The 15,837-nt window shown below is 38.6% G+C and overlaps 1 protein-coding gene across 1 annotated transcript in view; it reads left to right on the top strand.

The window, feature by feature from the left end:
- The window catches only part of LOC124164549 (exocyst complex component 8), a 31,235-nt gene that overhangs the window by 12,468 nt on the left and 2,930 nt on the right, over positions 1–15,837 (top strand). Inside the window, exons 10-13 of the mRNA XM_046541922.1 lie at positions 3,853–3,983; positions 10,151–10,379; positions 12,396–12,586; positions 12,967–13,227. Of these exons, the coding sequence (XP_046397878.1) occupies positions 3,853–3,983; positions 10,151–10,379; positions 12,396–12,586; positions 12,967–13,203 (788 nt within the window). The 3' untranslated portion in view covers positions 13,204–13,227. The remainder of the gene's footprint in view (positions 1–3,852; positions 3,984–10,150; positions 10,380–12,395; positions 12,587–12,966; positions 13,228–15,837) is intronic.

Here is a 15,837-nt window from a genome sequence, read left to right as displayed (position 1 = left end):
ATTCATAGAGAATCCCTGGGGGGTGCGAGTACTTAAAAATTCGAGTACTGAATACCTTTTTGTCAGCCGCGCTGGCCGACGAGGCCATTCTTCCAATCCGGCGGCGTACTCGGAATAATCCAAGTGGACCACTTCATCGCTCATACTCATGCGATACTTTTGTACCCTACCTTATTTTGTTTATTGAAACGCCGAGAGCATTGGTAAAAATTCTTAAGATTTCCGAAAGAAAAAAATGTGCAACTTTAAGGTTTTGCCGAACGATGCTGGTTTTTCCCAATTTGGTGACAATCACCATCAACGATCATAATTTTTTTACATCAAGCCAAGCATTCAGTGTAGAAAATTCACGTGGGGATTATAAAAATGAGAATATGTTGGAGCATGAATTCTTGTATTGCGTGGTCCAGAAATCACCATGACTCGAGTCGATACTCGTGAGTAGTTTTCAACTCGACTCGAGATCGAAAAGTGCTACTTGTGCATCCCTAGAAATTCTGCAGCTGAAGTGCTCTCTCCCAAATTGTCATCTTGGGGAGGGGGACGTCCACAATCTCTCCAGCTCTGTTAGATTATTGCTCTTTCCTACTGTTGTTTGTACTCATAACATTTTAAATAATGAGTAGAAATTATTAATTCTGTAATACCAAGAATATTAAATTCAAACTGTGAAAAGTTGAAGTTTGGATATGTTAAATTCATACTTTTCTGAAGCAATGTTCTCTACATCTGCAATGTTCTCTGCAAAAATCTCAATATTGCTTCTCAATACTATCCTCCATAGCTCATGTGAGAAGACTTGCAGTGAATTAGAATCCCCTTCCACTTGTTTTCACCGAGCAACGGTGCCTCACTACTTAAATTGCCAGTCCTTATTGCTGTCATGTGGACTGCAAAGGATGAGCCACTTCTTGAGCATAATATAACTTAACAACAAATTTTCACTGTTAGTGTTATCTTATGTAGAATTGCAACGTTAGTGACATATACAAAATGAAAAGAGCAATGAGCTCAAACTCGAGGTTTTTCTGACTATATTCATGCCAATTTCACTTGTGTTGGTTGTAACGGTAGAAGTAAAACACATGAATGCGGTGTGCATATTTTATTCCTCGTGTAACTCATAAATAATAGGGTGGTTTTCTATTATTTTTTTATTGCCTAAATCGAAAGATTATTACTCCTGGAGTACGTATTTCACGCTTTTAGATTTTTAAATGAAGATATCTATTTTTCGCGATCGAATGAAAAGTGTAAAATTTCAAGTGCGCAAAAACGCGACGCGTAAGTAGGAATGATGGGAAAAAGTCCGTGCGACGCATTTTTGGTTCCCCCTCCCGCCTTGTAAGGTGACCTTGATCGAGGCTCTGTGCGCTGATAGGACGCAGGATGCTAGCGGGTAGCTGAGTACCTTGCTGGCTGGTAGCGCTTGGCTTAAAAAAGGTTTATTAATACCTTATCAAACGAAGAAAACTTTCCGACCTTAGCCAGTTTTAATAGGTGATTATTAAGACATGTTTCCCTGAGCTCTGTGCCTCATGCATGCATTGGTAACCTCAGACGATGTATAACTCCTATCCTCTCGTGTAGAAACTAGGTCCCTGTGACGTCACGTGGAGTGGAATCGCATGGGTGCCAATCTGGCCTTTTTCAAATGAGGATAAAATTTGACCCTTGCCATTTGTCTAAACCGGTATTTCAAAAACCAAATAATTTGTGTATTATGAATACACTAATAGTGGGTAACGAATCGCAATCAATGCCTTTCGTTTTCTTTGATGAAGGAAACTACCCTTTTGCTCAAGTTGCTACCTAACCATTCTAGTCTCAAGGAATTGCAGAGTACTTCCTGCTCCGTGGGCATGGAGTATCTTTTAGGCAATCCATGAGATATGAAAAATGACACTGCGCAGTGAGAGGATATGAAGCTGCTCGCGGGACTGTCTAGTGCCGCCATGGGTTAGTCCATCAATATCTAAGATATCGCAAGATCGTGGAGGTCGCGTACCATCATATAAGTGCTGTGTCCTGGTGATGGTAAGCGTTCGCCATATATAATTAATTATGGTTTGAGAAAGAAGCCCCAAAAGTCTCCTTAAACATGGATAGTCACCGTAGAAACCTCAGTGCTACATTGTATTCAGGTGTGATACCGCTTTCATCTGCTTCGAGGTAAAAGGCAGTCCCCAGTCAAGGAAATAAAGATAATAATAATAATAATAATAGTTTTATTAGCCAAAAGAACCAATACAAGTGTGTAAATGGTATAGGCTTCGTCAAGTATAATACATAATTGGTATTTTAGATAATGTTCACTCAAAAAAACAAAGACATCTTCCTAAAATAAAAAAGTTACATTACAAATTTCAAGCACACAATAGTGAAAGCTGAACAACAGCCATGTATACTTCAACACTTACTTCACAGCACAAAACCTTAAGCACAGGTATACAATTCTCATTTAATAGGTTAACACATCAAACTACAGTAGACTCCCGATTATCCGGGCTAATGATGGGGAGGGACGGCACGAATAATCGGAAAATACGGATAACCCAAACATCAAATCCAATGTCTTGTAATGATCATAATTTACGTAAAACAAACAATATATTATTATTTATGCCATTATTCTGCTTTATTAGCGTGCTTCCCGGACTCAATGAGAGCTTTCTTCGCCAGTTCGCGATCTTTTTTGCGGCAATAACATGGTTGTACTCGTATTATTAATGCTCCATGTAAGGCCTGGTTTCGAAAACCTCACTATCGTAGCTGTGTGATCGCGGATACAGAAAAGTGATTTGCACAAACGCTTCAAAACAACTGCTCGTCGTCGGAAACTACATCGTCAGGCACCACGCCACGCAGTCGCGTCTCGCACAAGTTGCCCGGGTTGCAACTGCTGCCAGACGTGTATCCGTGATCACGGAGTGCGTTCGCGCACTGCTAGGCTTGGAAAACACGAACTCGGTGATCCCTTGAATGCAGCTAGCGCGCGATCGCTTCCGTTTTACGAACGGGATTCTGACGGAAATGATAAGCCTGGTGTATCCTAGCATTAATGCAGTAATTCCGATAACTTTGGGTCCAATTTTATTTTTTTATAAGATCGCGGGAAAAATTGAGCGAGAGTTAAAATCATGCACGGATAATCCGCAACCCGGATAAACCGCAGCCGGATAATCGGGAGTCTGCTGTACATACTTTCTTTACAATAGTTAATAAATTCATCAACACTATACAATGCCTTTCCAGTCAGGTATCTTTTCAGATTTACTTTAAAATTATTTACAGAAGACAAACTTCTCAATTTTTCTGGTAAAAGGTTATATAGTTTTGTACCCTTATGTAGAGGACCATTACTACTCCTTTTTGTTTTCCTGGGTAGCACATGTAAACAGATATAAACAGAAATGTAAATAGATGCACGATGGACGATGATATCAGTAAATTGTGGAAGAGATGACATGGCTTCATTTTCCAATATGTATAAGGTTTCATTTTTCTTCCATAATGATGCCTTGCCTCGATGAAATTCATCTAAAATATACTTTCAACCACCCCATGGTGTAGGCTTAATGAGGTTTATGCATGTCGGATGACCTCCGTAGTGAAATGGACTCGTTATAGCTCTAGGGCAAACATGAGCACTTGTAATATGCAAATGATTACCCTATGCTCATACATGGGCAAACCAACACAAAACATCACTCGCTTAGTGCTACCCTCATTATGGGTTGTACTCTTTATGGTGGAATTTTACTGTACTCCCGTAACTTTTAACCATGCTTCTCACCCCCTCAGATATTTGAAAAGAGGATTATAACTGATTATCTCTTTGCTTTTTCACAGCTTTTGTTGTCTGGGTTGGAGGTGAGCTCAATCAGTTTGCATCGCATCTGGTGAAACAGGTGTTCATGCCACAGACATCCATATCAACATTGGCAGAGTGTGTGTCTGCTGTGAGGATAGAATGCGAGCAGGTGGGTATTCATAAATTAGTTTATTTTTCCCCAATAAATAAACATTATAAAAAATAGAATTTACCATGAATTTATATAATACTCAGTAGACCCCCTGTTTACGATGAGTCTGGCATACTATCTGAACTGATTTTGCACATGCTTTTTAAAATTTTTATCGTGGTGATTTTCTTTCCTCTCATTGACCTATTTAAAACCTCAATTTCTTGATAAGTAATTTCGTGCTCTGTGATTCAATTTATTTATTTACCCAAAGACCTAGTACATATGAATATGCAAGATAATATATATGCAAGAATATGCAAGAATATGCAAGAATAAGGCACGTTCTCAAAATCTAGATACAAAGGTTTAACTGCCGTTATTAAGGTAATCGTCAACAGAGTAATACATATTGTTCAGTAATAGCCTTTTTAATTTACACTCAAACAAATTGATATTAGGGCAATTCCATTTGTGACAGAATTACCTTTAGATAAAATTATGCAATAGGATATTTCGATTGATTTGTAAAATACAAAAAAATGGAAAACTTGTAACTGTGCATGATCAAGAAACATTTACGAAGGTGATTTTCATGTACATAAACAAAATTAATTATCGAAATACCTTCTAAACAAGCCCATAATTAACATGTGACGGAATTACTCCGAGGTCAACCTCCAAAGTGCAATGATTTTAAACATCTTCAAAGCTCTGTGAATCGAAGTATAGTTTGAACACTTTTAGCAAGGCTGTGGATAATATTTCAAACATTGATTTCTTGAAATTCAATCAATTAGCTGTTGATTTATAAAGATAAAATATTTCCAGCCTAAATTTTAATTTGTGAGAAAAAGTTGACATTTTCATGGAAATGCCCATTAATCACAAGAAAACTAAGGTTATGCGGTTTTGTAAAGCATCACGAGCGAGGAATGTGAGACTCAAGATAAAGGTGGGTGGTGAAAAACTTGAGCAGGTTGAGCAATTCAACTATTTAGGCAGTATGTTAGAGGAAAACGGATACAGTAGTAAGGACATCAGGAAGAGAATTGCATTAGCGAAGGAGGCGTTCGTGAACAGGAAGGAGCTTCTAAGAGGATCGCTATGTAAGAGTTTAAAGAAAAGGTTAGTGAAGAGTTTGATTTGGAGTGTAGCTCTCTACGGTGCGGAAACGTGGACACTGAGGAAAGAAGACGAGAGAAGATTGGAGGCATTCGAGATGTGGGTACGGAGAAGAATGGAGAGGGTGAAATGGACGGAGAGGAAAAGGAACGACGAAGTGCTGGATATGGTTGGCGAGGAGAGGCAGCTTTTAGATGAGATACGGAGGAGACAGAAGGTGTGGATGGAGTTAGTGCTTAGCGGTGAGGGGATGTTGAAAATGGTGTTAGGTGGTAGAATGTTAGGGAAACGAGGGAGGGGAAGGAAAAGAACAGGATTTTTAGATAGATTGAAAGAGAGTAGGCCTTACTGTGAATTAAAGAAGGCAGTGCTGGAAGGAAAGGGAGGCTCCCAGATCACTTCTTGAGTACTCCATGGAAACCTACCTTAATCGGTAGAATACTATAATAATAATAAACAAATTGATGTTGTTCACATTTTTCATACATGTAGGTAGTAACAGTTTGATACAGCATGTTCCCGATTATCCGGGCTAATGATGGGGAGAGGCGGCATAAATATGTAATCGGAAAACACGAATAATCCAATCTTTCACTTTAATTTCATCTATTTTCATAATTCATTTAAATCAAACAATTCATTATTATTTATGCACATTGTCTGTTGTTTTAGGTTGCTTCCTGGTATCATTCACAGTGGCGGCTTCTTTTTTTCCTGGGCGCGATCTTGTTATCATTAAAAACATGATTGTACTTGTATTTCTATTGCTCCATGTAATACCCAGTTTCCGAAAACCACGCACCCGTGTTACCGGTGATCCGAGCTCTGCGAGATCGAGGATTCGGAAAATTGGTTTGCGTGAATGCTTCAAAACTCCTGCGTGACGTCGGAAACTACACTGTCAGGCACACTGGCTGTATAGTCGCGTCTTGCGCAAGTTGTCCAGTAAGCTACTGATGTGGGACGCGGTTCCCTGGTCACTGAATGCGATTGTGCACCGTGATGTTTAGATAATGTGAATGCAGAGCTTCCAAGTTGGTAATGGGTGCACAATCAACCCATTGAACAGCAGCGGTTATGGGAAACCAGGACTTTTGGCAATTTGTCTATGCAGGCGAGTGCCTGGCTAATACTCATGCTGTCTCTACTTCCACTTCCCCTGCTGCCTCCACTTCTACCATTCCCTTTCCAGTTTGACCTTGACTAGTCACGGGGTAATATGCCCCAAGACTGCGACAAAATCTCCGGTTCCTATGGTCCGTATTTTATTTTTATTTTTTTTATTTTTAAGAAATATAACCACATACAGCATATACTTGCCATTTTATAGTGGCCAGGTAACAATACATAAATTAGAGGACGAAGACGCAATATAACATGTAGAAAACAATAATTACATTTACAAAAACAAAAGGACAACAAGAAACTGCAGTGACAGACTACCTCAGTGACAGATAGGATAGGGAAAGGCTTATGAAGGATTTCAATGGAAGTGCAAAGGGGTCGATGTGTGGAGGGAGTGAGTTCAACACAGAAGTAATGCGGTAGAAAAACGAATGTTTAGTGAGTGAAAGTCTAGGAAAGGGCATGTGGATTAGGGGATGAGAACGGGTAGGGCGGGGTGGAACTTTAAAATTGATAAAAGAGAGCAATGCTGGGCAGTCGATGGTGGAATTGAGAATCTTATAAATAAGTTTTAAATCAGCTGTGAGCCTATGGGTTGTGAGATTAGGGATGAAGAGGGAGGAGAGAATAGCATTAGTGGACATGTTGCGTAAATGCGGTATTCTATTACTCAATCCGAGGCCACAGCAATAATTGCGCATTGACGATATGACATATATATATATATATATATATATATATATACAATGTTTTGGAAAATATGATATGCACGTGGCACGTAATATAAATAGTTCAAGTTAATATCGATAAACACAGAGACACAAAAAAGAAACACTCACATTGAATAAATAAACTCGTCGAAGCTATCGAAGCACTTCAGGCTTCTTCGTCAGCTGAAGAATGAATGATTTCATTCTTCAGCTGACGAAGAAGCCTGAAGTGCTTCGATAGCTTCGACGAGTTTATTTATTCAATGTGAGTGTTTCTTTTTTGTGTCTCTGTGTTTATCGATATTAACTTGAACTATTTATATATATATATATATATATATATATATATATATTTAATAAAGAGTATTTTCCCACTGCTGATCGTCGTCTGCTTGCCAGAGCAGACGTCCAAGTAAACTTGAAACATTCCTTGTTAAATAGTAAGTAAAATAATTCCCTTTTACGAAGAGGATTCAAATGGAAATAGTAAGGCCGGTGTAGTCTTGCATTAAAATGCAAATATCCTGGTGGTTTTGCGTCCGATTAATTTTTTTACGAAGATCGCGGAAAACATCAGAGAAAAGTAAAACTCTTGCATGGATAAGTCGCAACATGGATAAACTGCAGCCGGATGATCGGGAGTCTGCTGTACTTACTATCCCTAAAAAATGTGTCTCATTTTTAAGCAATGTGTTAACAAGTGACTTAAGTTCCAGTTGCAAACTGGAGTGTTAACATATAAACAAACACCTAATGGGATGCAAAAATGGGGGTTGAGCTACTACGGCCTCGGAAGATTAAAGAAAAGAAAATTCTCAATTGGCCATATAATTCTCCCTGCTCGTCCACCTTGCAAGTCAGAAAAGTTACTGCGTTGGTGTGCGGGAAGGGGGAGAAATTCCCTGGAGGGACCAAACACCAGCCTCTCAACCGGAAAGCCCAAACACACACACTCACAGAAACATACACAACAAGATCCTTTGTAGGGGGCTGTAGGGACCTCCACTAAGGATTCTTGCTCCACAAAAAACCGGGAATCTTAACAGGATGGACCTGTTAAAGACAGCCAGTGATCCATGGAAACACTTGCACTCAATGAGCAGCCACTCACACGTTCACTCACCTGTAGATGGCTTTGATGTTCCAGTAGAAAAAATATTGCTCCAAAAGAGCGTCGTCGGGGGGGTCGGCAAGGGGACGAGGAAAACACACGTACAGTGAGTCCTCGTTCTTCGTCACCCCGTTAAACGTCATTTTGCGATAACGTCACGAAAATTTTGAGACCGTCATTCGTTTATCGCACCTTCGCTTTGTGATAACGTCAAGGCTTTTAAATTTCGCACGAGAAAAAAATGCGAAGCGGCGGGCTTTGCAGGTTGTTCGTTTTGTCGGCGGTAATACAGTCAGTGTAAGCAAAGTGTAAAACGGTGTGTTTATTCTTAATTGCGATTACGGTTTTAGCAAAAATTTCTGCAAAATGAATTCTTGCGTAGGTGCGCCAGGTTTTACTTGACATAATGGTTTTCAGGAACCTAAAAAAGTGATTTCAAGGAATTTTTCCGTGTAGAACTCGGAGTTTTTGTCGTCACTTTTTTGCCGAGTTCACAATAATTTTGGTTCCTGTAACTGCGACGATGTTTCAGCGATTATGATGCCCAGGCGACGCTCACTCGGGCAACCACCATAGCGAAGCCGAAAAGCAAATGCGGGAAGATACAAAAATGGAGAAGGATTTACGTCAGTGCTGCTATTGTCGTCGATGAAGACAGGAACTCGTATTTATGCCATAGCTTGGCATTCCCATCGTAAAAATTGCCCCAGATATGATACGCTAAAATTTTTTCGCGTAGGAATTGGGAGGTTTAGGAGCCGATATTCACTTTTTACATTGTTTCTTATGGGATATTATGTTTCGATTAACATCATTTTGTTTATCGTCACATTTTTCAGGAACGGTAAGTGACGTTAAACGAGGACTCACTGTATACGTATTTCGGCTACAAAGTAACCCTCTTCAGCGTGCTGAAGGAAGAACCAAATGCACTTACAACACGAGGCTGAAAGTGAGGGGGACGGGAGGACAACCAAAATATAACTAGGAAAAAGAATGGGGAGGGTTGAAGATGGAGGGGCCAATGGGGGAGGATGAAAACAGTATTGGGTGTTAAACAGAAGAGGGGAACCTATGGCAATGAGGGTTAGAGGGGAACGGGGGAGGGAAGTGAACATCTACATAATACCCTGCGAGCCACCTCTAGGGTGTTTGGCAGGGGGTGATCAATCACCAGCATGCAGCATGCATTTGGACTCCCACATGCACACCACACCGTCCAAAAAACGTCCCGTATAATAACAAACTATACTACTATATGCTGTTAGAAATAATAATTGAATTAAGAAACATGCATTAATTTTTACATATGTTAGTAGGCTACACTACAAGTCATGCAATCTACTTACGAGTTCTATTGCTGCCGTTATAATCTCTTATCGATTGTGGAAAAAATGACATTCGGAATCTGTCTGTTCTACAATCTATCTCTCTTATTTTATTCATATGATCTGATCTTCCGTAGTATGTTGGCGTCCGTAAGACGTGAGTGAAGTGATTGGCTGGTGGTGTGCTGGGGTAAAGGAGGTGCAGGTGACTGACGAGCAGGGAGAATTATACGGCCAATTAAGAATTTTTCTTTCTTTAACCTAGTGGGATATTTTCTTACTAAAAAAATGTTTACTTGACCTGGTACAAATATTCATCTCCTGATTTCCAGTCTGATGTGCTAGAAATGAATTGTGTATATAGGTTGGTTTTAACTTTGGTGGGGCCAATGCCAATGTAAGCTATAGGTAGGCATTTTTGTGCATGCAGAGTTCCTCTCTGTATATAGCCATGGAACTTTATTTTGGGGGGATGGCATCTGTGCACCCCCCACAATATACGCACACAAATATATGTGTGTGTTAGCTACTAATCTACCAATTATGTACACCACCTAGTCTTGGCCTGTGAATCAGGAGTGTATATCTGTATTTTATTTGATCTGGATATTACTGTATGTATTACAAATATGTATATCATCATGATATAATTTTAAATTGAATTTTGAAGAACTAATTTGTTTCCTTAAGAAAACAGTTAACCAAGGTTTTATTTGCAGTGAAAATCATAATCTCTTAACACTAATTGTGGTTAAAATTTGTATATTCCTAATTTCTCTTTTGCAGCTCAGTGATTTAGGGTTGGATGTTCGCTATCAAGTGGATGGATTATTGCGTGCACCCCTCACAAGATCTTTGGCAGAGGCCAAGGATAAATTGTGTGACTCCGTGAAGCTGCGAGCAGGAGAAGACAGATGGAGACCGTTGAATTTACAAAGTCGGGCAGGATTAGCAAGATTCATTCAGGACTGCTCAGTTGTTGGTCTTGATAAACCCCTACATGCTCATATCTCAGGTAATGTGTGATTTCATTTTTTTTTTGAGATTTCAATGGTAAATTCGATTGTAAACAATAAAAAGGTATAGTACTTTTTCACACAATGTATTTCAATGGTAGTTATAATTTATTCGTAATTACGCATTATTATTTCAATTATGCGTAAGTATACAAATTAGAAATGGACCAATTGCGATACTGATATAAAGTATCAGCCGATATACGATGGTGTTGGCAGTCAAGTCCGTGCTCTTCCGATATTTTCAAATTTCGGATTATTACTGCCAGTATGGCCAATAAAACGAAGTGTCGACTTCTACCGCTAGAGTGCTCTGGTACCAAATCCCATCAGTAAGGTTATCTAATTGTAAGGCAGAGACAGTTTTAGAGTGCATTTCTTTTGAACACCAGAGTTATATTTTTAAAATTACATTACATAGATACTTAAAAATCAAAATCAATTTTTGGAATTTTCTTTTCCATATCTGGAATCACGTGTGGAAGTAATGTCGTTTACTTAAGCTAGGCTGACTTCATGTCAGCATGGAAATAATTTACAAACACATTTTAAAGCTACCAAACAGTAAAATTGGACACCCACGAAGAAAAATTCAGTTGGGTTTACCCTCAGAAGATACATAAGCATGAATAAACTTGGGATTCTGCAATCAGGACGAAAATTGAAATGGCTAACAACTCAATCATGTTGTGTTTTAACCTCCGTATGGTTTCAAAATCAGAAATGTGCGCCAAATATAAAAAAGAATGAGTCCAACTATTACACATTTCTGACATGATGAATGCAGTTATCGAGGTTCTCTGGCCTTGTTTGTTTGTAGTGAGAGCGCAGATAACTGCACTCATCATGAACATCGCTGTGGAAACCTTCGCAGGAATTACATTTCTGACATTATTTAACTTTATTAATCATGGTGCCATAACTTAAATTTATCGAAATACGAGTTCCTATATTAGACCACCCAAAAAACGTTGAGAAATTTTTTTCCTCATACGCCAACCCAAAATCACTTCTCTGAATCTTGTAACAAAAAGCTTGGCTAGTGCACTAAATCTTGAAATATTTGATGATTTATTGAGGAAAAATCTGTCTCTGAGGGATTTTTAATGACTCATAATAAATAGGCTGCCTTTAAAATAAGAAAATGTGAGAATTTAAAATTAAATTTACTATGTATATTTACTTTATTAATACTTGAAATTTTATTTTGTATTAATGGCTTTGTACTTCAAAAATATATGTATTGAAATCCATAATAATTTGACCAATTATGTACATAGTCAAGTTTTTAATTTTCAACTTGTTAGATTTTGCATTGCATCTCTTGCTAGCCCACAAGAGGTGAAATAATTATATGCTAAGTAATGGCGCCATTCCGATGATGACGAAGTGAAAACGACCGTGAAGCAGTGGTTGTCTTATCAGATGGCAAGCTTCTTTGACAATGGCATACAAAAGCTGGTCCCAAGATATGATAAATGCCTCAATAGTAATGGGAATTATGTAGAAAAGTAGAGTAAAGTATGGCCTTTCAAGTGAATAAATTATTTTTGAAAAAAATTTACTTGTTGTTTTTTTGTCAAAACGGTACTTACTTTAAAAACACGCCTCGTGTATCTTTCGTTGCTTGAAAGCAATGATTCATTGAAGGCAAAGATACTGAATGTGGTGAGTTTGGCAATTGTGGAGGCAATTGGTATTATTTTTACAGCCTAGTAGCACTTTTATTTATCAAATATCTAGTGCTTTCTGTCAATTCTTTAATTTTGAACATAGACATTGAAAAGAAGATTCTACCATAGTTTTTTGGCATTGCAAATTCATCCACACGTGTAACTTTAAAAACACCATTTTTCTGCATTACCCCTAGATAAGGGGTATTAACTTTCAAAATTCCCCTTGCCAAGTAAAATGTTAATGATGGGAGAAGTAGGAAAAGGTTCACGTGTGAAATACTATGGTCAGTATCATAAATTGTGCGTGATTTTTATTGTCACATTCTTCTCTTTTGGCAGGAGAGTGTTGGCTTACCTTAACTAGCAATACTGTGGCCTTCGGAAAATTGTTCCTGACACTGCTTGAAGACTGCATCAAATTAGCAACTCCAGAACTAATGCATACAATGGATGGTGTGCTGGAGAGTGTATCTCGTGCACAAATGAGACATGTAGAAGCTTCTGTTCGAGATGTCAAACTGAAAGCAGAGGTAAGGTTTAAATAACAATATTCAGTGTTTAGGGTGATAAATATTTAAGTACCCATTCTAGTGTTAACTGTGTACATGTCATTAACAATTTTGTGCCGGTAGCTGCTATGGGAACTTATTTTGTATCATATTTCTTATGGATTTCTGTTTTCTTTTGTTTAGTGGGTCTTGAAATTCCAGTGTAACTGGATTAATTCTATGTAAAGCTCTACTTTTTAGTGGAATGCAAAAGTTAAGAATAACTTTAAATCTGAGGATTCGTGTAATTATGAGTAAAATACCTAGTTTTTAAAAGTGGTTATTCAACCATGGTAAGGTGAAAATATGATTGTTCTTTTTCATTGTGCATTATCATTCACTCATTTTTTCACGATATCTAGGGATCATTCGTGAGGAAAAATGCTGCATTCCTCCTTGATGTTGTCTTCCCAATGGCTGAGCGTAGGTACAAAGATGGAATGGGGAGGCCATGTACCCAATTAGCACGTGTGAGGCAAGAATACTTGTGGATGAAAGAGGAAAAAAGGAGTGACTCTCCTTCAAAACGAGACATGTCACCAAAACCAAATGCCACTGCTCCTAAAACAGCCATGTACTCCACTGTTGGTTACATCTAGGCCAAAATGTTTGCTCTCTAATGGGTAAGTAATCATGAATGTTCTCCATCCGTTGAATTCAATACTTTTCAAGGTTTCATACGGGCCAGGGAAGTTTAAGAAGTGGGAAATGTCCTGGAAATTATGTAGTTTATATTCAGGGAAAAACTGCAGAGAGGAAGGAGAGATGAAAATTGTGATTGGGCTGTCTTGATTTCTGCTACTAATAGGTGTTTGACTTTATTTCAAAATATAACTCACTCAATTTGTCCATTGAATTCGTTTTTACAAACACTGTGCTATTGATACAAAAAGTCAGGGAAATTAAACTGGCTGGATATGGTGGAAAAGTGGGGAAAATTGAAAATGGAGATTGTTGTTACAGTAAACTCTTGATTTTACGAAGTCAGTGGGACCGGAAAATTGGCACTTCGTAAAATCGAGTTTCGTAAATTCAAACCTTTTTCATAAGTCACGAAAAAAATGTTCGCTTTTGTTTCTTCCGCCGTTTTTTGTCTTTAGTGGTCTTATTTAAATGTTTTCGGTGGTTATTCTCGGTATAATTCATAGAAAAGGCTTTTTGCTATCGATTTATGATGTGAAAAATCGTTAAATAATTATACCACCATAAAATTCCCATTTCTTGTTCATACTTCAACATCAACGATCGCTAAAGAAATTCCCGACCAGTTTAGAAAACGTAATCAAATAATGAATTGCAATGTTTATTATAAGAATTAATAGTTATAAATTTGTGGTTAGGAGCCAATAGCTACTATTAAGTATGCAAAAGATAGATATTTGTTTCTGACACCCACGGAATTTTAGCGGCAGCCGGCCTAACCGCCATTTATGTCGCCCTCTATCGCTCAGTGACGAGAAAAAAAAGAAAAACAAGGGTCTTAGCCCGTTTCCAAAATAACCTTCGTAAGTTCATATTTCGAGTTACTTCGTATTTTCAGCAGAATGTGCTCTATTTTCACTGTGATTCAATTACGATCATAAATAACGTAGGATGTGATTATCTTCTGGCGAATATTTGAAGTAAATTCTGTTTGAGTTCTCCGTCCGACTACTGTGTTCCATCATCTTCGCAGACGTTGCCATAAAAGACTTAATTCTTCATCAGGACTGTATTCTTTATACCGGGTGTGAGGTGACCTGTTCATATAGTATGTTTCTCTCCTTTTATGCCGACAGGAGCAAGGTTCCAACCGGAAAACGACAGGAGAAACATCTTACAGTATCGCAGAAATATAGATAGAAACGTTATTATCCACATTGATTGTTTTCCTACAAGAGACGTTTTATCATTTCTCAACGTGGTTAAGTATTGGTTCGCTAGCGTGAATTCCCAAAAAATGACACGCAAAAACCTGTACCGTCACCTCATTTAGTTTTCGTGTTCCTTTCTCCGCCGTATTGAAAGTTAGGCAAAGGATCATTGACATAGAGAAAATATTTTCTTAGTTTTAGCACTAAAAATAGTCGCGCCATAATCGTAAATAAATATAGTGTGGAAAGAGCAAAGAAATTAATTTCAATTGAAAAGTCAGCAGAGAAGAAGATAGACAATTATAAGCGCGGCACCATTTTCCCGATAGTGGAAGATACTTCTTCCGCCTCTCTCCGGTTAATAACTTCCCCCCGTTGCAGGTAAAGATGAACCATGCCCTTCTCCACAATCGGGGAACCTTCCCAGTGGGTGGGGTGAATAAGAGTGGGATGGGGATTGCCTGAGGGAAGAAGTGTGGTCAGCACAAAGACTGGTGAAGGGGGCAGGACAAAGAAGGGTGGGGAAATGGCCTTCAGCTCTGCCTCAGTCTACTTTTGGGGGCCGTATTTTTTTGCGACGCACACAATCTCAGTCTCCTAAGGGAGGGAGTGAATGGGAAATGCTGGGGAAGGAGGGGTTTGGGATGCGTAAGGTGGGTGTCAGCAAGATCAGCCAAAGGCGGCAGGAGGGAAGGTTCGGCTTTGGAAAGACAGAACCCCAGCATGGGAGAACGGGGAAGCGCGTGAGAAGAAAGTTCATGGTTAGACTTGGAAGTGCGTCTTCATTACGAGAAGCCTGAAATATAAATTGGCGGTAAATAGAGCCCAGTACTTAAGATATTTAAGTTGTTCATTCACAAAGGCCAATATATACACGAAAAGATATTATGGCGCGGATTGCATGTATCAACGTCCATTTCGGGATGTTATTAATTTCTGTTCCCATTTATAAAAGTAGCAAATAGATTTGAAAGAATGATAATCATGAATAAAAATATCTAAATCGATATCCAAACGCACATGAGCAAAATAGATGAATGTATACATACCGATCCATCGCAATTAATACCGCTCAAGCTTCTTCCGGTATAGGACTTTAAAATTCTGGATAATGCCTTGGTCCAAGGGCTGGGACTTGCTAGTCGAGTTCGGGGGTAAAAAGAGGACTCGAACATTAGCCAATTTTAGATCTTCCACGTATTTATGAACGGTGGCATTATCCATTATTAAAACAATTTTGCTGTTCTCTCCAGCAATTTTTCTCTGTAGACGTATAACTGTTTGCTGGAAAATTTCTCGGGTCATCCAGCTGTTTTTATTTGCATGGTAAAAAACGGGGAGGGCTTCCAATTTTACATGTTTTAAGCACCGTGGCCTTTC

Source organism: Ischnura elegans, chromosome 8 (genome assembly GCF_921293095.1).
Source record: "Ischnura elegans chromosome 8, ioIscEleg1.1, whole genome shotgun sequence".
Taxonomy (NCBI): Eukaryota; Metazoa; Arthropoda; class Insecta; order Odonata; family Coenagrionidae; genus Ischnura; species Ischnura elegans.
Note: the sequence above shows the minus strand (reverse complement) of the source record. Positions and strands in the feature narration are given on the sequence as shown.